At 38.2% G+C, this 26,574-nt stretch overlaps 1 protein-coding gene across 5 annotated transcripts in view; it reads right to left on the minus strand.

Annotated features, from left to right (window-relative positions):
- Positions 1-26,574, minus strand: part of CNTN4 (contactin 4) — a 410,739-nt gene that overhangs the window by 374,365 nt on the left and 9,800 nt on the right. For all 5 annotated transcript variants that reach the window (XM_064275007.1, XM_010590039.2, XM_023547999.2 and 2 more), the window contains exon 2: positions 16,571-16,746. In XM_064275007.1, coding sequence (XP_064131077.1) covers positions 16,571-16,746 — 176 coding nt within the window. The remainder of the gene's footprint in view (positions 1-16,570; positions 16,747-26,574) is intronic.

The following is a 26,574-nucleotide window of genomic DNA, read 5'->3' on the forward strand; positions in this document are numbered from 1 at the left end:
GCAAATAAATACTAGGGCCCAGGTAGACAAGAGATAAGAAACTAAAAAAAAAAAAAAAAAAATAGCACATCTATACATAAATAGAGGAAAGCATGTTCATAACCATAAAAATTACAAAATACAAATGACATTTACCAGGCACATTTAATTCTCACAGCTCTAAAGGACAGGCACACCATTATGCCTGTTCTATAAAAAAAAAAAAAAAAGATGAAGACATTAAGGCTGAGAAGGGTGAAGAAACTTTCTCAGGGTCACACAGCTATTCTGTTCTAGATAGAATAGCACGTACTAAGCCAAGCAGAAAACTGAAAGATTTCCATGGACTTAGGAGAAATTACTCACAGAGTACCCAGGTGAAGACAGGAAAAATGCCATTGAAAAATAAACCCTGGGTCAGGGTGTCCTTTGTTCTGAGAAAACCCACTAAGGGCCCTCTAGTTATGCAAATGTACAGCAATTACCTCTCCACTTTTCTTGGAAAAGTAAGAAAGAAAGATATACTGGTGCGAGTTAAATGGTCTGGATGCTTATTTAATAGTTACTTCTAGGACTTCAATGCCTTAGAGAAAAATATTTCCCCTCTATGGAATACGGAGTTAGATTGTTCCCCATCTGTAAAATATTGATTGCTCTTAGGAAATTACAGGCATTTTTGTTTGAGAGACAGTTTGTGGAAAACACAACAGTGACCCTGAGAAAGGAGTAAGGAAAAGTAAGAATGAGTTCTCTCTTCAAGTTTGAAGAATCAGTGGATTCCACTGTCCAGGCTCTAAATGTGATACTGTTTAAGCTCTGTTGTTGTTGCTAGGTGCCACTGAGTCAGTTCCAGCTTAAAGCAACCCTATAGGATAGAGTAGAACTCTTCCATAGGGTTTCCAAGGAGCAGCTGGTGGATTTGAACTGCTGGCCTTTTTGGTTAGCAGCTGAACAAAATTTATGGCTATTGAATTTTATGTTACATGGCTTTGATGCAATATACTTCCCTTGTAGTGAATGTAGGATGGAACTACAGCTACTGTGATATGAGTATCATATTTCTTTGATGTTAAGATGCTATTAACAGTCACCCCCGATTTCAAAATTACCTACAAAGCCACAGTAATCCACAGAGTGTGATTACATACAGAATAAACATATAGATCAATGGAAAAGGATTAAGAGTCCAAAAATCAACTGATATACCTATGCTCAATTGCTTATTGACAAGGGTGCCAAGGTAACTCAGTGGGTAAAGAACAGTCTTTTCAATAAATGCTTTTGAGACAACTGGATAACCCATGTAAAAGAATGAATGAAAAAAAAAAAAGAAGGAAGTTGGGCCTCTACCTCACAAATACAAAATTTAACTTGAAATGAATCATAAACCTAAATTTAAGCGTTAAATTATAAAACTCTTAGAAAATCTTTATGACCATGGATTAAACAATGGTTTCACAGATACGAAGCCCTGGTAGCATAGTGGTTAAGAGCTCGGCTGCTAACTAAAAGGCCAACAGTTCGAATCCACTAGCTGTTCCTTGGAAACCCTATGGGGTAGCTCTACTCTGTCCAAGTTGGAATTGACTGGACGACAGCAGGTTTGGTATTTTGGTTTGGTTCTTAGATACAAAACTAAAATTAAAAGTGATAAAAAAGAAACAGACAATTTGGACTTCATCAAAACTAAAATGTTTTATGTTACAAAGGACACTATAAAGAAAATGAAAAGACAACCCATAGAATGAAAGAAAATATTGGCAAATCACATATCCATATCTAATAAGGGGTTTATATATAAAACATATTTTTAAAAAACCTCTTACAACTCAACAGTAAAAAGAAAATTAACCCAATTAAAAAATGGATGAAGGATTTGAATAGACATATCTCCAAAGAAGATATCCCAGTAATAAAAAACACATAAAAAGATGTTCAACATCTTTAGCCATCAGGGTGTCAAAATAATCAAAACACAAAAAGAATTAAAGCATATACGGTTTATTAGAGCAGTTAATCTTGATGCATTCAGGGAGACTTTTCTGATCAGAAAAAAATAGGAAGGCTGCTTTAGGCCAGTTATAATTAGTTTTTGAGGAAATAGAGTAGAAAATTAACCATTGCTTAATCTTAACATGGATCCCTGGTGGCTCAGGGGTTAAGTGCTAAGCTGCTAACCAAAAGGCTGGCAGTTCAAATTCACCAACTGCTCCTTGGAAATCCTATGGGGCAGTTCTACTCTGTCCTATAAGGTCGCTATGAGTCAGAATCAACTTGACGGCAACAGGATTTTTTTTTTTTTTTTTTTAACATAGGAGTCTTGGTGACACAAAGGTTAAGCTCTCAGCTGCTAACCAAAAGGCTGGCAGTTCAAACCCACTCAGAGAATCCACAAGAGAAAGACAGGGTGATCTGCTTCCATAAAGATTACAGCCTAGAAAACCCTATGGGGTAATTCTGCTATGTTACATGGGGTCACTATGAGTCGAAATCAATTCCAGGGCACATAACAACAACAATCTTAACATGACTGATTGAGTCATGACCAATCAGCTGATAACAAGTTACTAGGTGGTCTGCGGCCTGGTCAGCCCCCCATTCATTTGCACAAATCTTCAGGTATAGTTTGGAGGTTTTAAATGAATAAAGGCACCTCAGGAAATTCTAAAGTTTTAGAATTATCTCTCAGGAAGCAAGAGAAATTACTGAAAGTTAAATTCTACCTATAAGATAAACTCTGGGCTAGTTTGTGGTTAACAGGTACTTTGTCATAAAGGGAAATCTGTGAGACTTCGTGGTCACCGTGTTTCCACGTTTTTTCTTTTTATCTGTTTTTGGGTACATTTCACCATGGTCAGTGACCTCTGCGAACACTCCTATGCACTAAGAAGAATCTGGCAATTTGGCTCTCAATTTCTCTCTTTAACAAGGGAAATGCAAATCAAAACTAAAATAAGGTACCTCTTCTTACCTACTTGGATGGCTAAACAAAACAAAACTAACAACAACAAGAAATAGACAATAACAAGTGCTAGCAAGGATGTGGGGAGATTAGAAGTATCATACACTGCTGATGGGAATGTAAAATGATACACCAATTTGGAAAACAGTTTGGCAGTTCCTCTAAATGTTAAACACAGACTTACCTAACAATTCCACTCTGAAATAGACACACAAGAGAAATTAAAATACATGTCCACACAGAAACCTGTGCACAATGTTCATAGCAGCATTATTCATAATAACCAAAAAGTCAAAAGAACTGAAATGTCCATCAACTGATAAATGGATAAATAAAATACAGTATATTCATATGATAGAATGTTATTTGGCCATAAAAAGGAATGAAGTATTGATATATGCTACAGCATGGATGAACCTTAAAGACACTATGCTAAGTAAAAGCAGCTAGTTTGATCCCATTTAAAACAAAATATCCAGAATAGGTAATCCCACAGAGACAGAAAACAGATTAGTGGTTGACAGGGGCTATGGTGAATGGGGAGTAACTGGTAATGGGTATAGGGCTTCTTTTTGTAGAGAAGAAAATGTTCTGAAATTAGATAGTGGTGATGGTAACACAACTCTGGGAATAGATTAAAACCCTTTAAATTGTACACTTTAAATTGGTGAATTTATGGCATATGACTTGTATATAAAGCTGTTAAAAAAAAGATGGTATTGAAAGTCAGATGCAATACTTTCTTAATAAATTTTTTTCAGGGGAAAGGGAAACAGTTCACTAAGTATACATTTTGATTTGAGGATACCTCTCAATTTTAGACATGTAAAAAATTATTTCTTAGTGGGAGGAAACAGAATATTTAAGGAGAAACCTAACCTCACAAACTAGGAAAGGCCAAGGCATTTGTTTGTCTTATATTCTTTCATTAGTTTATCTATTTGTTCATTTAGCTTCACTTATTCCACAAATTTTATTAAGTACTTATTCAGAAATCCCTGCCCTCATGATGAGAACTTTAAAAAAAAGTAGGAAAACATAATCAAAAGCTAAAAAAAAAAAAATTATTTGTCAACTACCTCTCTCCAGCTTTTATAAATGTGAGTTTCCTGAACAAGGGTATTTAAGGTATAATTAATATAAATTTTATGAAGCCAAGCTAACAGATTGCTTACAGCATGAGACTGCATTCAATTTGGGAAGAGGGAGTAGACGTTATGTAAAAAAATTAAAAATTTGAAATGCTAATGATATACAACAATGCAAGTATTTGGGAGCAAATTAATACTTTAATCTTAATTATTTTGTACCCTAAATACATATTTCAGGGATATATGTATTTGGCCATCCACTGAGAGTTTAGTACAGTAGAACAGAATTTAATCTCTGATGAAATATCTAACAGAATAATTTAGTTCTAGGAAAACACACACACATCTTTTCATGATACCCCTGAATTTGAAATTTTAACCTTTAATCCTACAGTGTACTTTGCTGTCTAAAGGGACACACAATTCGAGTCAGGCAGTAAAAGTAGCAAGCGTCGTACATGGAGTACATGTTGGCTAGGAGGTAAGTGGATCGTTCAAATTAGAAACTACCCAGGGAGAGGTGCTGATTGGTAAGAGGACACAATCTAGCCCTCCTAGCACAGGGACTTTGTGCAGCCAGAAATGTCATTACATGACTGATAACAATGCCTGAGAGACCACAGCCAGACTGTTACAGCCGCAGGTAGATCAGACTCTCAATGTGGCAATAGGTAGTTTCCAGGGCTTAAGAGGGCCTGACAAAGGGGTCAAGCTCAGGGGAAAATGACTGAGAAAAAGGAAGAAACCCAGAGAGAGGGACTGATGCAAACAGATGGCTCTGAATCACTTCAAATCATTGCCCTACGAAGAGAGGGCCAAATCCTACCTATTTTAGAGAAGGCCTGTTGAAGGCTTTTCTGTGTTAGAGGTGGCGAAGTGCTGGAGAAAAGGAAAGGTTACTCTTTGAATTTCTGTAGCTATCTTTTTCTTTATTTCATCAAGTTATATAAAGTTCAAAATGCTGTTATCCCCTCCAAGGGAAGGTGCAGAGCATGATACAAAACTTGCACAGATAATCCCACGTGTTATCTAGGCCTCCCCCTCAATGTTTTCTTCCCTAATGCAGTTCAGTTACAAAATTTGGTCTCATTTCCTAGTTGGCCCTATTTTTCCTTGATCAAAGTGGTTAGGAAAGGAAAGGAACCATGCATATGCTGGTGTATTAATTTCCCACGGTTGCTGTATCAAATCACGATAGAGGAGGTGGCTTAAAACAATAGAATTTATTCTCTCACAGCTCTGGAGTTTAGACGTCTGAAATCAAGGTGTCAGCAGCAGGGCTATGCTCCCTTTGGAGGCTCTAGGGGAGAATCCTCCTGGCCTCTTCCAGCTTTGAGTAGCTGTCAGCAATCTTTGGCTGCATCTCTCCAATCTCTGCCTCCATGGTCACATGGCCTCCTCCTCTTCCTGTGTTTTCCCTCTTCTTTCACTTATAAAGAATACTTGCCATTGGATTTGGGGCCTACCTGGGTAACCCTGGATGGTCTTGTCTTGAGATCCTTAACTTCACTACACCTGCAAAGACCCTTTTTCCAAATAAAATCACATTCACAGGTTCTGGGTGGACATAATCTTTTGGGAGTTCACCATCCAATCCACTATAGTTGGTCAGTTAGGTTTTGGATTAAACATAGTTGAAAACATATATATACACATATAAACCAAAACCCAGTGCCGTTGAGTCAATTCCAACTCATAGCTACCCTATAGGACAGAGTAGAACTGCCCCATAGAGTTTCCAAGGAGCACCTGGCAGATCCAAACTGCTAACCCTTTGGTTCACAGCCATAGCACTTAACTACTACACCACCAGGGTTTCCTTTATACACATATGGATACATATGTATACTTACATACATATATATGTATCTATATGTGTGTGTGTATATGTATATATATATATATCTCACACTAGGTAAAGTAGAGGGTCAGCGACAAAGAGAAAAACCCTCAAAGAGATGGATTGACATTGATACAGTGGCTGCAACAATGGGCTCAAGCATGAGAATGATTTTGAGAATGGCACAGGACTGGGCAGTATTTTGTTCTGTTGTACACAGGGTCGCTATGAGTCGGAACAAACTCGACAGCACCTAACAACAACAACCTACGTGTGTGTGTGTGCATATATATACATGTATGTATGTATGTGTCCTCTACATGTATGCATATATATGTACATATGTATACACATATATATTCTACGACACCATAAGCTCTCAAACAAAAACTCTCGAAAAAGAGAATAGAGTTACGTTCTGTACGTTGACCTTTTGTCCCAATCAGAAATTGCTCCCTCTTTTTCCCTGATTGGTGATACCTAACTAATTGTTAACCCAAACTTCATACTTAAGGCACAGAGATGGTAAGAAATAATACTCATCACCTAAAAATTAAACTTGAAAAATAATCAAGATTATTTTAATACTTACTGGCTGAATTATTAGTTCACAACAATGAAACAAAAAGAAATGGTATTTTATTAACTTGGTTGTTTTGCATTACAAGACTAGGTTTTCATTGTTTTCCTTTAACTTCCATGTTTTTTAAAGCCCTGTCTCATCAACCTTGTTTAAGCCTTTCTTGGCTGCCAATTTTCATATGTACCATATTCTTAGAATGCTCCTGAATTTTTCTTTTTTTTTTTTAATTTCTACATTTCATTGATTATCTTAAGTCACAAACTATCTTTGGCAGCCATATAGATCCCAAACTATACTGTGGGATGATAGAACGTAGATATACTTAATAAGCAAATTACTACAATCAGGAAGCATTTGTATATTAATAGGTTTTATGGAAGCAATAAAAAAAAGTGAGAATGATGCTGTATACCTGTGAATTTCATTATACTACAACTGACAATATCCACATGACTAATAACCAATAGCATGACCAATATACTGATTAGTTCTTAAGGATTATATTAAAAAATTTTGAATAGATATCAATTGCCATCATTAATGTCTTACTAGTACTCTACTCAGTGGCAGATACTATCTACTAAAAACATTTTAGAAACTCAGTAAGTTTTAGTTTGAATTCTTTCAACTGCTCCTGTGATAAAAATTTACTATTTTATTGAAGATCAAAGCCCTCTACTGATAAATGTTTTCAGTTTTGCCATCCAAATGTTCCTAAGTTGATTAATAAATTTTAATTGATCTAAATATTCACAAATTATTTATCCAGTCATCTATCAACATTTTATTGGTCAGAAACAAAACTTTGCTTATTTAAGCAGCCTTTCTAATTAAAAATCAGTCAAGCCAGTTATGAGTTTGGCCATCTATCAAAACCCCAGCTTTTGTTCTGATTGACTGCACATTTCACTCTTTGGCTGTGAAGGATAAACTAATTATTGAAATAATAAGGGCAATGCACCTTTGAAAACTATAGTGGGTAGTAGCAATGATCAGGCCTCGAAAAGTAGGTTGCCAAAAACCCATAACCAATACAGTGCAGCATTCTTAATGTAACGCATTTTCCTAATCTTTACCACCATCACCACTATAATCATTACAATTGTCAGTGTGCATTTAAGGAGAACTGGGATAGGAGTTACTATAGAAGCTATCAGAAAGATCTTTTAAAATGAGGCTATCTAATTAGCTGCTGGGAGTCCATGGGTGGGCAAACAGTCAAACCATTGGCTACTAAGGGAGGTTCAAATCCACCCAGAAGCCCTTCAGAAAAAAGGCCTGGCAGTTTACTCCTGGAAGATAACAGCCCTTGAAAACCCTATGGAGCCGTTCTACTCTTCACACACGGGTCAGAAATTGACTCTAAGGCAACTGATGTTTTTTGCACCTAAGGGCCCCTTTTCCAAAAGGTCATAGCCTTGAAAACCCTATGGAGCAGTTCTACTCTGTACACATGGGGTCACCATGAGTCAGAATTGACTCAAAGGCCACTAACAACAACATCGACATTAATCCAATTCTTCCTTCACAATAGCACCACTCTTCCACCTCAAGGGCAGGGGCAGATTAACCAGTAAGCAAGGTACACATGGGTTTACAGTAAGCATACCTTGCTTACTGGGTAATCTGTCCCTGCTTAAGGGAGCTCCCTACAGAGATATGCACAGGTATAACGCCATTACTTCCTTCACAATACCACTACCTTGCCCATGGCTAAGACAATGCCAGCTTCCCAACAGCAGGCAGGTAATTTGATTGTGTTAAATGATTTAATTTCACCATAAGCAAGTGGAGGTACTTATGCATGAGTTATAGTCATCCTCAATCTGAGCATGATGAATAGAGGAAGTCTTTTGTTTTGAAGATCTGAACTATTATAAAACAGCTGAACTTCCCAGAAGGCCCCAAACAATGTTTATGAAGCAATCAGTTTCAGAGACTAAAATCTAGAGTTATCAGATTATCCTCTTGATAGCTCTTCATAATAGTCTATAGTTAAAGTGCATCTTTTTCACATGTTGGGGAGGAATGATATGGGAGTAAGAAAATTTACAATACTTTGTGATTAACTGCTTGGGGATGTACAGTTTACCAACCCACAGTTATTTACCATAAAATATCAATATTCAGAATGCTTTACAACCTACTTGCTCTCAATTGGAAATATGCATCTTAACTTTTAGAGCAGAAATATTGTTATTAATTATTCTCATTACCGAACCTGGAACTAATTATATTAAAATTAGTGTCACAAATGTATGTGTAATTATGGTACACAACATTATGCTTTTAGATGTTAACAGTAAATCAACAGTGTGATAGCATTGAGAAACCCTATGACAATAAAACTAAAAAAAACAAGAAAATATTTTTAATGATGGACGTACTATAATTAACGGTTGTAAATGCATTTAAAAATTCCAAGTTTGTATCTACAAAGGACACATTTTATCAACCACGACTTTCATGTTTTGAACGTGAATTCCATTAAGAAATGTTATATTATGTGGCATAGAGAGGTCCATTCATGTAAAATGCCGAGTTCATGGGTATTGGCTAAGAGGTTAGGTAACCAGTTTCCAACGCTGGCTCCACCTCCTACCTCTTTCCTTGGGGAAAGTTATTTTACTTCACTAAGCCTTAGGTCTTCCACCAGAAAATAAAAACAATACTTAGGTTATGTTGACAATCAAATAAAATAATGTTTCCAAAGTGCTTAGCATAATACCTGGCATAAATAATTAAAATTATAATAAAAACTATAAAAATAGCTAGCACTTATTAATGCTTCACTGTGTGCTGGGCAATGTTCTAGGGATTTCACAAGCAGTAATTTATTTGATTTTACAACAACCCTATGAAAAAGGTCCAGTTAATAATCCCATTTTATGGCTAAAGAAACTGATGCAGAGACAAGTTAGCTTGTCCAAGGTTGCAGAGTTTTAAGACGGGCTAAATTTAAACCCAATAGTTCAACTCTGGAGTCCCTGGGTGATGCAAACAGCTAATGCGCTTGGCTCGTAACTGAAAGCCAAAAGGTTGGAAGTTCCAGTCCACCCAGAGGAGCCTTGGAAGAAAGGCCTGGTGATCTACTTCTGAAAAATCAGCCACTGAAAATCCTATGGAGCACAGTTCCACTCAACACACATGGGGTTCCCAGGAGTGGAATCAGGGTACAACTGTGCTCCACAGTGTTTTCAACGACTGATTTTTCAGAAACAGACCTCCAGGCCTTTCTTGTGAGGTACCTCTGGATAGACTCAAACCTTTAACGTTTGACCAGCAGCTGAGCACATTAACCATCTGCACCACCCAGAGACTACAAAATCTTAATAAATGATATTCATTATTCTCATTTTCAAAAGACAGGGCAGTAAGGGAAAGAGAGAGGGAGGAAAGAGAGGAGAGAAAGGAAAACAGAGATATAGTTATTGTATAACTATTACACTAGGAACTTTGCATATGCTTTATACTTTAATCTTCAGAACCATCCTAAGAGGGAAGTATGATATTCCCCACTGCAGAGATGAGAAATCTGAGTGTCATGGACATCGTGTGATAAATAAGGTGAAATGGAATGATAAAATTATTCCATTCCATCTGAACCCAGTCAATATAGGATCTCAGTATAGCTACTCAAGCCCACATTCCTGCTTTTTTTTTTTTCTTTCCTTTTAACAGTGATTATCTTTTGTAAGTATAGAGGTGTGTGTTGGAATTTACCTTTTTTTTTTTTTTTAATAAATAAATACCCTGTCAGTATACCAAAGAAAAAACTGCCCTACTGAGTGACCATGCACAATGATTCTCCATTGGGATGCTTGGCTGGGGAAGTGGGCAGCCAGGGTGACAGGGCTATAGCACCGTGTCAGTACAGATACAACCATTAAGCTGTGGAATAATTAACTGAAAGTTCCTCCACTTCCGGCCTTATCTTGATCCAAGTTGCCTACATAAGAATTAAAAGAACATGTACCTTGCTTTTCTTCTGGGGTTTAGGGTAGGGAGGAGTGGAATGGGGTTAGAGGTACATGCCTGAATTTAAAGGGAACTTGTTTCATTATATATATGTTTCATTGAAGTCATCCCTAGTCTCTGGCCAACTCTAAATGATACGAATGAATTTTGATGGCACGTTTGATGCATTCCATGCATGATCTTCCTTTTACTTAGGATAAGGCCTCCCACCCCAACATATACACTTATCTTGAGGTAAGATGTCAACTATCTTCCATACAATGTCAAGGTAGAAATGTCACCCAGAAAGCACTATTTATTGAAAAAAACCACCAGAAAGTCCTTGAGCACAGTGGTTCAACTCATCCTTTATACCCCCACACGCAGCCTGCTGACTTTATCTAGCACGATTCTTATTACTTATTCAACAACTACTTACTGAGAGTTTATAAAGTGCCAGGCACTGGGCAGACCCTAGTAAATTAATCAAAGGCGTTTTCTAGCCTTAGGTGTAAAAGGAGGAAATGGTAGATGAGGTATAGGTATGACAGCAACTGAGATGATTGCTGATGGTTCAGTACTGTAGGGAAATCAAAAAACGAAATGTGTTCCAAATGACATTACAATAATGTATGCTCATGAAAATGTCCATGACTTATCACAAGTGAGTTAAATTATGCTATGCCTGTTTAATCAAAGAAAGATTTCTATCCTAATGGATACTGAATGAACGAAAGAGGGGATGGGGAGATGGTTCTTAGAAGTACCATCTCTATAAACTTTGCTTGTATGAATTAATTCATTTTTTTTAAATGCTAAGTACAAAAGGTTATCAAACCCCGTCTACAACATCATTTGATGAGAGAACATTTCATTTCTTTGAGTGTTCTAAAAAACACAAATCATTTCCCCTTTCTAAGTCTTAGTTTTTCTAATCTATAAAATCGGAATAATAATGTTTCCTTATAAGATTGTCCTATGGATCAAATTACATAAAAATATATTAATGTGATTTGACAATTGTGACATGTTAGATAAATATGAAGGAATATTTTTCTCATAAATCAAGGTGGGTCTAGATCAGAGGAGAGCCAGGGCTCACTGAGCTAGGAGCTGAACGGCTGATTTTTCTTCTTGGCTCTGCCACTTATTAAATATATAATAATAATAAGTAATTCAGTTACCTTAATCTTTGATTTCATTTTGAAAAAAAAGGTCAGAAGACTTTTAAAGTCCCTTGTAGCAGTAAAATCATATAAGTAAAGATGAAGAAATACTCTCAGTTGCATATTATAGTGCTGCCAAAACCAAAAACCCATTGCTGTTGAGTTAGTTCTGACTCATAGCAACCCTATAGAAGAGAGTAGAACTGCCCCATAGAGTTTCCAAGGAGCACCTGGTGGATTCAAACTGCTGACCTTTTGGTTAGCAGGTGTAGGTAGCACTTAACCACTACGCCACAGCAAGCGTGGTCAAAGGCAACTTTTTTTTTTTTTCCTCTCAATGATTAGGAAAAGCTTTGGGGTGAAAGAAATTATTCAGTAACATTCAAAGTACGTCATTGTCTTGCTTCCCTTCATATCCTGAAAAAAGTATTGTATTCTAATCAATTGAAAATAAATTTTGAGTAGGGATAGCTTTTTTTTTTTCTTCATTTAAAAAGGAGAAAAAAAACCCTTTAGATCAATCAGTAGTACAGATTGATGATCAAGAAGCTGAACTCCAGAAAATGACGATAATAAACAGGGTGTGGGTCTATGAAAATATGTCATGCACAAGTTAATTTTATACGTATATTTTCTTTGCTGCATTATTGAATGGGCAATTAATAAAGGAATACCATTTTTCATACACTCAAACTGTTCCAGACTAATGGAAATACACGGCTGAACAAGATAGCCTCAACTCTCTTAGACCTTAAGATTCTGAAGCAGGCAGTTATGAAAGGGTTATTAACCATCCCATAATAGTTGTTTTTCAAAAAAGTCTACTCTTGCTACATTTTTATTACAACTTTTACAGCACTTCACCATGATTGGTTGAATCCCCAGGTTTCTTCTCTTCTCCTGGCAGGAGACCAAGGCGCAGGCAGACTGACCCCAAATCTACCCACTATATGACCTTCCTGGTGTGGCAGTAGTGAGCCATTGCCATTTTTTTAGGGCTGTGTGCAATATTTTTAGAGCCGTGTGCAAAAACTCATTCACTAAAATTGTGCAGACTGCTCACGCATCACAAGACTGAAGATCCTCCCCTCACTGTTCATGCATACGTATGTCACTCCCTATAAAAAGAGCAAATCTGCCCTGGTTCAGGGAGCTGGCAGCCTTAGGTCATGAGACCCTGACTGCCTCCCAGTTTGTAAACTGTGGATAAACCTTTCTGTTCTTCTAACCCTGCATCTCACTGACTTCAATTTACTAGCCTGCTTGACAAGAACCTATCAGTTGATGGCTTCAATTCAGCCAAAGGATTCAAATAATAAATGAGAAAAAAACACACAAAACCATTACAAGTTGTATTAAGTCATAATGGATAAAATAGAGAATGGTGCTACGTAGGAGTCAAGCCTGGAGGAGAGCAGGCAGAGGAGAGGAGAAGAAATGATAATAATTACTTGCTGTGTTAGGCAGGGTGATCTGGGAGCTTTCTCTGGGGAGGTGATACATAAGCTGAGAGCTGATGGCCATAAGAATTCGGCCATGTGAAGGACCAGGAGAAAAGCATTCTTGGCAGAGGGAAAGAAAGTATCAAGGCCCCGGTGGGAGAAGGGAGGAATAGTTCATCGTTTTCAAGAAATTAAGATGAGACCATGGTAATGAATTTGAGATTTATTCTAAGTGCAGTCGAAGGCATAAAGCAGGGAAGTGAAATGATCTAATTTACATTTTTAACAGATTACTCTGGCTGTTTTATGATAGATGGTTTAAAGAAAGGCTAGAGAAGACGCAGGGAGACCAGGTAGGAATGGATGATGTAGAAATAGTACATCCTTGTTTTAGCCAGGCAAAGATTTTCACTACTTCTAGAGCAACAAGTAGGGGAAATTAGGGTTTTATTACAGTATATTTGGGTAAATTTGTAGCATATTGACTTAAAGGCTGGTCTCATCTTAGTGGGAGTTCTCTAGTGACATGCTGTCCTGTTGTGTCAACATGTTGTATCAATTATCTGAATGAAGACACACTTATCAAATTTTTCGCTGACTCTAAACTAGGAGGCCAATCAATATGTCAGATAAAAAAAAGATTTAAAACCATTTCAACTGGGATAGAACAAAAGGTCACTACTCAGAAGGTGAATTTAATAGGGTAAATATAATATTCTGAATTTAGGTTAATCAAATAACATGGTTTATGGCTCTGCATTAATGGAAATTCAAGAAAAATGAATCCTAAGATTTCAGACGACTGTATTTTCAAAATAAGGTTAAAACATGAGATGGCTACTTAAAATCAATAAAAGTGGCTGTCATTGTCAGCTGCATTAGGTGAAGAAGCTCCCATGAAATTATAGTACTGTTGCCAGTGTCCTCTGCAAAAGGTCAGGTCACATGCAAGAAATGTGCACATTCCTATAGGCCACAATTTAATATGTGAATTTGCATAACCAAGTGTGTTGTGAAGAAGATAGCTGTGGATTAAGTACCTGGAGAAGAGAAGAATTATGGGGCAAGGGACATGACTGCATTTTCACATTTATGAACCCTAACCAGAATAATGGGGGCATTGGTGGTTCATTGGCAGGATTCTTGCCACCATGCAGGAGACCTGGGTTTGATTCCTGGCCACCATACAGGAGACCTGGGTTTGATTCCTGGCCACCATACAGGAGACCTGGGTTCGATTCCTGGCCAATACACCTCTTGCACAGTCTGTTGGTAGAAGCTTGAGTGTTGCACTGAAGCTGAACAGGTTTCAGTGGAACTTCCAGGCTAACACAGATTTTAGGAAGAAAGGCCTGGTAACATACTGCTGAGAACAAGCCAGTGAAGACCCTGTGTCCAGTGCACAACAGGTCATGGGGATGCTACAGGATCAGGCAGTATGTCTTCTGTCGTGCAGGGACGTGCCGTAAGTCGGGGGCGACTCCACAGCAGCCAACCACAAACAGACTCAAACGGTGAGAACTAGAGGTGAAAGTGGTAGAAATGGAGATTATGGCTCAATTTTAAGACATAGATTTTGGGCTGGTTTTTGCATTTTTAAACGACTACAGCAGTCTACAATGGGTCAAGATGCTTTGTGATGAATATGTGAGCTTTCCGTTGCTAGACTTTTCCGAGTAGAATGATTATTGCCAAGGATTCTGAGAGTGGCAGAAATGTCTACATCACACATGATGAGCAAGAGGGATTCCAAACCCTGGTCCTCAGGTCAGTCACCTCAACAGAAGCGGAAGAGCTTTGGCTTAGGTTAAACTATTCTATTTCGGTGGCTGTTCTTGATATGAGATTCTGTCTTTCTTAAGTAAAAATGCCTGGACTTTCACAAAATGATAGTTTTAAGAGTTGGTAACTTGTGTTTAAATGTCATGAGTTAGAAAAATAAAATGTTAGTAATGTTTCATCAATCTCCATTTTCTGTTGTTGTTACTAAAAATTTCCTACACTATAAAATCTGAAAGTCAAAGAACTACAAGATTAACTGAATACTAAGGCTTTTCCTACTCTGAACGTCCATAATTAGATTATCTTCTAAAATTAATCAAACAAGATTCATTCATCATTGCTAAAAAAAAAAAATAAATAAGTGTAGCTATCAGACTTGTATTAAACTGTGAAAAAGCAGCAGTCTGGTTTTGTAGCACTTAATCAGACACATTGTCCAGCTATTAGTCTGTGCACCTAAGAATACTTAGATGACCATCTCAGGACACCTTCATAAACAAAATAATCCTGGAATCCCACATATACGTAGTACTTAGCAAATTCATTTCTCAACTAATAAAAATGCAACCAAAGGGCAATAATAGATTAAGCACTGGATATTAGGTATATTTGATGTTGCCTGCCTGGAGAGGGTTTTGTTAATAAGAATATTTTACAATGTTACTGCCAACGGCCTTTGCAATTATGAAACTTTTGGTATTATTGCACTGTTACATGAGTTGGGATTTTACACAAGTAAACACATAATCTTACGCAAATACATAAACCCTTAAAAATATAGCTGAACATCAATCCTCAAAGGCATCTATACTCAAACAGGTGCCCACTGCTCTTGCCTGTGGGTTTTATTTTCAACTTGCTATTTCTAAAGTCCACATTCTTTCATATGCTTCTGGACTTTTTAAAATGGTAGTCTTAAGAGAAGGTAATTGGTTTTTTAAGTGTTCTAAATTGGAAATATAAAAGGTTGGTAACACTTTGATTGTTCTTACTTTTTGTTATTATTGTAGTTTAAAATTTTTCTTACTCTATGAAGTAAAACAACAACAACAACAAAAGAGGATTATGGAATTAATTGACTACCAAGGTTTTTTCATCTCTGAACTTTAAGGATAAAGAATTCTTATACTGGCTGCTAAGCTACTTGCAGCTCATTTGCTTGTTAATAGGACTCTTTATAATATATGTGTTTTTGTAATTTATTCTGTGCATAAATTTATGTTGTACGCCTTTGAGTTGATTGACTCACAGCAACCCTATTCAAAACCCAAACCCACTGCCACTGAGTTGATTCCGACTCATAGTGACCTTATAGGACAGAGTAAAACTGCCCCATAGGGTTTCCAAAGCTGAAATCTTCATGGGAGCAGACTGTCACATCTTTCTCCCGAGGAGCAGCTGGTAGGGTTGAACCGACCTTTCAGTTAGCAGCCAAGTGCTTAACCACTACACTACCATGGCTCCTTGCATAAATTTATGTATGTGTAAATTTGAGTGTGTGTGAATTTATGTATGTATGAGGCATCATACAACTAGGTTGCCATAAATCAAACTATCTCAGTCCATATAAAATCAGAAGCATGTACCTTCCCAGTTAGATTTATAATTTAGCTTACAAACTAGATATTTCCCAAATATAACAAAGGTAAAGAGATCATATAACAAATTAAAATATATTTGATTTTTGAAAAGAAACTGTTTAAGAAGCTTATTGGTACTGTGGTACAAAAACACAAAGTAACATTTACAAAGTATAATTGCTACTTACAAGCAAACTGAAGCTTTGCTTCTCTGCTAACAATTGTTCCAAAGGAGTTTGTCGCTATGCACTGGTACGTTCCAGCATCTTGGGTTTTATTGGGGTTATTGATCAACAAGCTGCCTTCAACAACACTGTAGCGGAAATCCATACCAATGTCAACAACTGTTCCATTTAACTTCCACCTATAGTGTAAAAATGCCAGTAGATAAAGCCTTTTAATATTAATCAATATTTCTGAATTGTCTAAAATACATAAAAACTATAAATAGCATAGAATATCACTGCTGACTTTTTAACCACAGGAAAAAATTAGAAACGCTTTACCCAGCAATAGTGACACCTTAAGTGCTTATGAACAGAATATATCCTTTCAAGTAAACAAGGGTATTAAAATTCTAATGCCTGCTTTTATGGCTATTTTAGATGCTTTTACAAATACTTCACTTTATTTTGAAATTCCCATTGTACCCTGTACAACTTTCTTCAAATAGGGCTCCTCAGTAACAGTCGTCTTCTACTTTGCAGCTGTTCTTTAAATGGGTCCATACGGATGACAGAATAAACTACTTTCAGGTAGACTGCCGATTATTTGATAAAACTGTAGCGGAGTTGCTTTTATTTGGTCCTAAATATGACTGAAATGGCCAACTGCAAAGAAAAAGAACTCCATTGATCTAGAGCTGTCATAGGGACCAAACTACCAGAGTCTTAACCAACTATGGATCACTGTGAAGCTCTCCTTACACAGTGACACAGGAAACTACAGATCAGGCCATCAGGTAACTGATGCAAAAAAGTTATGCTGTCCTTCTGTTGGTTTACTTGGATCCCCTGTGTATCTGACTGTAGTAACCCAGTACCCCGTATTTAGCCCAATAAATCTGTCTTAGTAGGACTTACACGTTTCCACAATAAAGCATCAATTAGTAACAAGATCTACTTTTTTCTTTCTTTCTTTTTTTTTTTTTTTAACAGCCAATAATATTACAGAAAGGGAGAGCTTATCTTAACCAAATTGCCTTCTGGGAAGTCATTTGAATGCTTATGAGCTTTTGAGCAAGTACAGTTCAATGAGTATCTATCTTACGTTTTAACCTCCAAGTCTGACATAGCATATCAGATAGTGAAAATAGTATAGTTGAAGCTTCTGAATTATCAAGAGTCTTCCAGTGGCAGTCCCACAGGGAGACTAACAAATAAGGTAACAGTGCAGGATAAAGGAAACTGATCCAAAGCAATAATAGGAATAAAGTTAGAGAGATTCATCTTATCTCCTTCAAACGGTCAAAATTCACCATTTAAATATGTGGGTACACACACTCTCATCATGTATCCTCCAATAACATTCTGGGGCTCTATGGCTGGGTACGACATGTAGCAGTGGTTCAGTGGTAGAATTCTTGACATCCATGTAGGAGATCTGGGTTTGATTCTGAGCTGGTGGACTTCATGTACAAACACACCCGTGTGTCAGTGGAGGCTTGCCTGTTGCTGCCATGTCGAACAGGTTTCAGGGTAGCCAATTCACAACAGGACCAACATGCCAGGTGTGCATAATGTAAAATCATTTAAATGAAAAAATGCAGACCAGTTAGTTTCAAGAACTTGGATATTTGGTATCAGCAAGAGCAGATATTTAGAAGAGTGATCCCTTTCATTCTGTCAAGGTCTTTTCCACACTTCTAAGTCAGTCACATGTGACAGCCCTTCCATGAAGCCTTCCTTGATATTCCTAGTCAAAATTAATCAAAACTTTGTCCAGTCCTCCCTTTACGTGGAATTTCTGCATTCTTTATAATCATATTCAAGGCTCTCTCTTTCTCACCAGATTTAATTGTTTTAACACCTTAAGGGTAGCTGTTGTTAGTTGCCTTTGATTCCAACTTGTGGGAACCTCCTGTGTGCAGAGTAGAAGTGCTCCATATGGTTTTCAAGGCTGTGGCCTTTCAGAAGCAGATTGCCAGGCCTGTCTTCCAAGACACCTCTGGGTGGTTCAAACTGCCAGCCTTTCTGCTAGGAGTTGAGTGCTTACGTGTTTGCACCACCCAGGGACTCCCTTAAGAGTAAAGACCCTGTCTAAATCACTTTTACATCTCCCTGATGGCACAGTGGTTAAGTGCTCAGCTGCTAAGTGAAATGTCGGTGGTTTGAATTCACCAGCTGCTCTGAGGGAGAAAGATGTGGCATTTGGCTTCCCTAAAGATTACAGCCTTGGAAACCCTATGGGGCAGTTCTATTCTGTTCAATAGGGTCGCTATGAGTCAGAATCAATTTGACGGCACAGGGTGGTGCAATGGTTAAGAGCTTGGCTATTAACCAAAACTCAGCAGTTCAAATCTATCAGGTGCTCCTTGGGAACCCAACAGGGGCAGTTCTACTCTGTCCTACAGGGTCACTGTGAGTCGGAATTGACTCGATGGCAACAGGTGTTTTAGAACTCGATATTCTCACTGTGCTCAGTAAATGCTTGCTGAATTTAATTGAATAAATACTTTTTCGCTAGGTATTTCAGCTCTGAGCACACACAATTTATGGAGCGTTCCAGCACACCAGAGCGGCCTATGGTCACATCTGTAGTCCTGAAAAGTAAACATCCAGAAACCTGAGGGGTAGGGAAGCTGGGCCAGATCTTAAAATGGGACATGGCTCTCCATGTGTTTGTTGGTAAGAAGGCGGGCATTAGAAATGGACATTATTTTTAGGTCTGACAGTAATTCTCTCTGTGTTCTGACTCAGACAAGACAGTAATCAGCAATAAAGAGGAATAAATATTACATATGCTCATGAATCTCCAGAGCTGACTGCCTGCCCTAGACATTCTTTTGAGTCAGCTGATCACATCTCGGTCATAACACTCACTTCAAATGATAGTAGAGCAATTTAATATGACAAATCTAAGAACTCAAAGAGGAAATTGCAATATAATGTGAGCTGCAAGCAGAGTGTGGAATTTGAGTGGGGCCATGTGAGTCTTTTTAGAAAAGTGGTTGCGGGGATTATGAGAACACCTCTGTAGACTTGTCTACACTCTGCGTCTCAGCAAAAATGCTCTGCATCGAGTCTGTTCATCTATTTTATTGCCTGCTTTTACATACAAATAGCAAAGGGAAAGGGATTATTTAGAAAATAAAGTGCTTTCTATGAAACGCAGTTGAGTCTCTATCACAAAGCACTATACCAAGTTTTATTGCAGTGCGGTCACTGTTCATTCCAATTGAATGTGGATTGCATTGAATTCTTTACCTCATCGCATACTGAAACACTCTTGAAAAATTTGCAATTTATTTTCAGTGTTTGAGCAATCTTTTAAGTATTCGTAATAAAGCAACGATGCTCATTTGGAGCTCATAGAGATTTTCCCAAGAGCCAAGACAAATTGGTGAGTTTCATAAGCTGATTTCTGAATCACTTGAGGAAGTACAGCCCATACCTCTCCAGGGAGTGGGGTGGTGGTTGTGTACAACTAAACAACGATACTGTAAAGCTCTTGAAGGTATAATTTTGCTGACCTTGTTAAGAAGATGTCTATGGGATTTGGTGCAGCAAACCCTCTTTCTTTGCTAAGTACTTCAGTTTGGCACATGAGAAGAGGCAGGACTGTTCTGACTTAGGATTTGTTGTCTGCAAACTCAACTGAATACAAACCTCACAGCAAAAATACTCCAACCAAGTACTTGGACGCTCTTTCTGTTTGGAAAAGCACGCAATAAGCAATGTCCCTGTCCTTTTTTTTTTTTGTTTTTTTCTGTCCTTAGGGAACTTGCATACAAGGGAAGTTGGCTCAAGCCAGACTTCTAAGATTTTTCTGGGTCTAGGTCAGTCCTTTACAAAATCGAGGGGCAGGGAGAAATGAAAAGAGAAGCCTTAGCTGAGGGAGTAAATACAAAGTAGAGAGGTATTTGGGCTGCCTGAGAGAAAAACCTACGCTGAAGGTCCCCATGGAGAGCTCGACTTGGAATTTCTCCTACTTGTTTTTCCCCCTCAAAGTCAGCCTGAAGATGGAAAAAAAAATTTCAGCAAGAAACATGTTTGAAGATGCCTGATCTCTTCATTCTTTTTCATGCTCTTTCCTTCAATAAGAAGGAGTCTCAAACTCCCAGGTGGCAACCTGCTATTGGCATAGAAAAACTGCCAAAGGTACAAAGTACATTGTAACCAATTGCTACAGCATTTGATTAAAAGTTTTCTTCTCAGCTTTTCTCCAGCAATCTTTAAAAACATAATAGGTTTCTGTTCCACTGCTTGTTTTAAATAACTGTGCAAGCCCCTGTATCTAGGAACACAATGTTCCTAAGCAATGTTAATTAAAGGGCACAGTTTGGGGAAAGACAAAGCAGCAACGTGCCAAATTCTGCTGTAAAACTTGTTTTGATTTATGGCTAACATAGGAACTTACACTTGACTATGAACTAAAAACTGGGGCCAGTTAATGTATCATTTATGTATCTAGGAACTTTTGTCACTTGCATTTATTTTTATTATGTAGAGCATTTTAAAATGGTGGATATAGCCTTGAATGTAATATATTAGAGGGAGAATAACTACATATGCTGATTTGCCCAGGACAATGCTGGGTTTACACCTTCTGTCCTAGAACAATTAACAGTGGCCTTTTAGTCTCAAAGGGGTTCTTGATTTGGATGATTAATTATGTCTTTACCCTAATTATAAGGTCCGTTAGAGAGGTGTTTCCCCCCCCCTTCTGGAATGCACTTCCTTTACTTATTTATCCACATGGCCAAATACTACTTGTCCTCCAGATTCAGTTAAAAATCTCCTTTTCAGCGTTCACTGACAGACCTACCTTCCCCGCCCCGAAGCTGATTTTATTTCCTTTTGGTTGCCCTAGAACCTGGACATCCTCTTTGAACAATTACAGCATAGCACTTCCAGCCCTACAGGACAGAGTAGAACTGCCCCATAGGGTTTCCAAGGAGCAGCTGGTTGATACAAACTGCCAATCTCTTGATTAGCTGCCAAGCTCTTAACCACTGTGCCACTAGGCGACCTCAACTGCTTGCATGTCTAGGCAATTCCCAATATAATCACACTACTTAAACATGTAGCTGAAACCCAGCATGATGCTGTAAAAAACAAAACAAAACAAAACAAAAAATATGCTGTAGCTGCATAATATAGTAGTTTAAGCACTTAAGTGGTTACACACTTTTTCTGAGTTTTGATATATACCACAATTTAAGGTAGAGCTGCTATGGTTGAATATTGGGTGTAAGCTCTGCTACTACCCACAGCAGGTAATCCCCCAAGCCAACTTCATGTTTACAGTTTGAAAAACACTGGGGTGGATTGATGAGTGGTGGTATGTTTGATTAATGAATGAATGAATGGACAGAGGTTAAATTCTACAATGATTTCCACTATACAAATACCATCATCCTTTAACTTGTATGGATCATCTTTGGCCCTCCGCCTACTCAGTTCAAATCCCACTTCTGTGAATCCTTCCTGATGACTTCACTGTCACCCTCCAAATGTAGACTGCGTCCTACATTTTATATGTTTGTTTCCTACATACCGTTATACATCGGTCTTTAGCTTAAATTTTTTATTGTTAAGTTAGAATAGAGACAAAATATCATATTTTAACACAACTAACGCACACCCTCTGCATTTACTTGCCAACTGCACCCTCCCCCACTGATGTATTTTCATAAGCACTGGTCTGCCAGTTTTTTTTTTTTTTTTTATGTGTAGCTGTAAAAAAACTTAGCATAGCGTGCTCATGAAAATACCTCATGAGACAATGAAAATCTGTGTCTAAGAAAAGGAACATTACTTTTGAAGCCTTTTGATTACAGCCTCTTCCCCTCACAATGGTTAATTATAATCTTTAATTTCAATTTTTTGAATTTTTAATCCATCTATGGTAGTATCCTCAAACAACAGCTCTATTTTACCTGTTTTTAAACTCTATATAATTAAAATTATACCCTATAGATTCTTCAGTGAGTTGCTTTGCCTATTCAAAAATATGTTTCTGTGATCCATCCAACTTGTTGCAGCTGAAATTCATTCATTTGCACTATGGCATGGGCTTACCTTGTATGAACATACCAATACCAAAAACCCACTGCTGACGAGTCGATTCTGACTCATAGCGACCTTATGGGACAGAGTAGAACTGCCCCTAGAGTTTCCAAGGAGTGCCTGGCAGATTTGAACTGCCAGCCTTTTGGTTAGCAGCAGTAGCACTTAACCACTACACCACCAGGGTTTCCATGAACATACGAGGTTATGTTTATTTCTAAATGTGCTATGAACATTCTAATATATCCTAGATTATAGGTTATATGCATTTTCAGTTCTACTAGATGGTTGTTGTTGTTAGGTGCCATCAAGTTGGTTCTGACTCACAGGGACCCATGTGCAACAGAATGAAACATTACCCAGCTCTGCCACATCCTCACAGTCATTGTTATCGTTGAGTCTGTTGTTGCATCCACTACGTCAATCTATCTTGTTGAGAGTCTTCCTCTTTTTCTCTGACCCTCTACTTTACCAAACATGATGTCATTCTCTAGGGACTGGTGTCTCCTGGCTATCTGTCCAAAGCACTCGAGCCAAAGTCTCCCCATCCTTGCTTGTAAGGAGCACTCTGGCTGTACTTCTTACAAGACAGATTTGCTCATTCTCTTCTGGCAGCCCATGGTATATTCAATATTCTTCGTCAACACCATAATTCAAAGGCATCAATTCTTCTTTAGTCTTCCAAATTCATTGTCCAGTTTTCACATGCATATGAGGCGACTGAAAATACCATGGCTTGTTTTAGGCATACCTTAGTCCTCAAAGTGACATCTTTGCTTTTTAAAAACACTTTAAAGAGGTCTTTTGCAGCAGATTTGCCCAATGCAGTAAGTCATTTGATTTCCTGAGTGCTGCTTCCATGGGTGTTTATTGTGGATCTAAGTAAAATGAAATCCTTGACAACTTCAATCTTTTCTCTGTAGATCATGATGTCGCTTATGGGTCTAGTTGTGAGGATTTTTGTTTTCTTTATGTTGAGGTGAAATCCATACTGAAGGCTGTAGTTTTTGCTCTTCTTCAGTAAGTACTTCAAGTCCTCTGCACTTTCAGCAAGCAAGGTTGTGTCATCTGTATAACTCAGGTTGTTAATGAGTCTTCCTTCAATCATGATGCTGAGTTCTTCTTCATGTAGTCCAGCTTCTTGGATTATTTGCTCAGTGTACAGACTGAATAGGTGTGGTGAAAAGATACAACCCTGACGCACACCTTTCTTGACTTTAAACCATACAGTATTCCCTTGTACTGTTCGAATTGATTGCTTCTTGATCTATGTTCAGGTTCCTCATGAGCACAATTAAGTGTTCTGGAATCCCCATTCTTCGCAATGTTATCCATAATTTATTATGATCCACATAGTTGAATGCTTTTGCACAGTCAATAAAATACAGGTAAACGTCTTCCTGGTATTCTCTGTTTCAGCCAGGATCAACCTGACATCAGCAATAATATCTGTGATTCTGCGTCCTCTACTGAACCCAGGCTGAATTTTTCGCAGTTACCTGTCGACACACTGCCGCAGCCACTTTTGAATGATCTTCAGCACAATTTTACTTACAGTGATATTAATGATACTGTTTGATAATTTCTGCATTCTTGTTGGATCACCTTTCTTTGGAATGGGCACAAATATGGATCTCTTTCAGATAGTCAGGTAGTTAGTTCTCTTCCAAATTTCTGGGCATAGACGAATGAGCACTTCCAGTGCTGCATACATTTGCTGAAACATCTCAGTTGGTATTCCATCATTTCCTGGAGCCTTGTTTTTTCACCAGTGCTTTCAGTGCAGCTTGGACTTTTTCTTTCAGTACCATCGGTTCTTGATCATATGCTACTTCCTGAAATGAATGAACATTGACTAATTGTTTTTGGTACAGTGACTCCGTGTATTCCTTCCATCTTCTTCTTTTTTTTTTAAATTTTTTTTATTAACTTTTATTAAGCTTCAAGTGAACGTTTACAAATCCAATCAGTCTGTCACATATAAGTTTACATACATCTCACTCCCTACTCCCACTTACTCTTCCCCTCTTGAGTCAGCCCTTTCAGTCTCTCCTTTCTTGACAATTTTGCCGGCTTCTCTCTCTCTCTCTATCCTCCCATCCACCCTCCAGACAAGAGTTGCCAACACAATCTCAAGTGTCCACCTGATATAATTAGCTCACTCTTCATCAGCGTCTCTCTCCCACCCGCTGACGAGTCCCTTTCATTTCTGATGAGTTGTCTTCGGGGATGGTTCCTGTCCTGTGCCAACAGAAGGTCTGGGGAGCATGGCCGCCGGGATTCCTCTAGTCTCAGTCAGACCATTAAGTTTGGTCTTTTTATGAGAATTTGGGGTCTGCATCCCACTGATCTCCTGCTCCCTCAGGGGTCCTCTGCTGTGCTCCCTGTCAGGGCAGTCATCGATTGTGGCCGGGCACCAACTAGTTCTTCTGGTCTCAGGATGATGTAGGTCTCTGGTTCATGTGGCCCTTTCTGTCTCTTGGGCTCTTAGTTGTCGTGTGGCCTTGGTGTTCTTCATTTTCCTTTGCTCCAGGTGGGTTGAGACCAATTGCTGCATCTTAGATGGCCGCTTGTTAGCATTTAAGACCCCAGACGCCACATTTCAAAGTGGGATGCAGAATGATTTCATAATAGAATTATTTTGCCAATTGACTTAGAAGTCCCCGCAAACCATGTTCCCCAGACCCCCGCCCTTGCTCCGCTGACCTTTGAAGCATTCATTTTATCCCGGAAACTTCTTTGCTTTTGGTCCAGTCCAACTGAGCTGACCTTCCATGTATTGAGTGTTGTCTTTCCCTTCACCTAAAGCATTTCTTATCTACTGATTAATCAATAAAAAACCCTCTCCCACCCTCCCTCCTTCCCCCCCTCATAACCACAAAAGTATGTGTTCTTCTCAGGTTTACTATTTCTCAAGATCTTATAATAGTGGTCTTATACAATATTTGTCCTTTTGCCTCTGACTCATTTCGCTCAGCATAATGCCTTCCAGGTTCCTCCATGTTATGAAATGTTTCACAGATTCATCACTGTTCTTTATCGATGCGTAGTATTCCATTGTGTGAATATACCACAATTTATTTACCCATTCATCCGTTGATGGACACCTTGGTTGCTTCCAACTTTTTGCTATTGTAAACAGAGCTGCAATAAACATGGGTGTGCATATATCTGTTTGTATGAAGGCTCTTGTATCTCTAGGATATATTCCCAGGAGTGGGATTTCTGGGTTCTTTGGTAGTTCTATTTCTAACTGTTTAAGATAATGCCAGATAGATTTCGAAAGTGGTTGTAACATTTTACATTCCCACCAGTAGTGTATAAGAGTTCCAATCTCTCCGCAGCCTCTCCAACATTTATTATTTTGTGTTTTTTGGATTAATGCCAGCCTTGCTGGTGTGAGATGGAATCTCATCGTAGTTTTAATTTGCATTTCTCTAATGGCTAATGATCGTGAGCATTTTCTCATGTATCTGTTGGCTGCCTGAATATCTTCTTTAGTGAAATGTGTGTTCATATCCTTTGCCCACTTTTTGATTGGGTTGTTTGTCTTTTTGTGGTTGAGTTTTGACAGAATCATGTAGATTTTAGAGATCAGGTGCTGGTCGGAGATGTCATAGCTGAAAATTCTTTCCCAGTCTGTAGGTGGTCTTTTTACTCTTTTGGTGAAGTCTTTAGATGAGCATAGGTGTTTGATTTTTAGGAGCTCCCAGTTATCTGGTTTCTCTTCATCATTTTTGGTAATGTTTTGTATTCTGTTTATGCCTTGTATTAGGGCTCCTAGGGTTGTCCCTATTTTTTCTTCCATGATCTTTATCGTTTTAGTCTTTATGTTTAGGTCTTTGATCCACTTGGAGTTAGTTTTTGTGCATGGTGTAAGGTATGGGTCCTGTTTCATTTTTTTGCAAATGAATATCCAGTTATGCCAGCACCATTTGTTAAAAAGGCTTTCTTTTCCCCAA

Source organism: Loxodonta africana, chromosome 22 (assembly GCF_030014295.1).
Source record: "Loxodonta africana isolate mLoxAfr1 chromosome 22, mLoxAfr1.hap2, whole genome shotgun sequence".
In the NCBI taxonomy this organism is placed as follows: domain Eukaryota; kingdom Metazoa; phylum Chordata; class Mammalia; order Proboscidea; family Elephantidae; genus Loxodonta; species Loxodonta africana.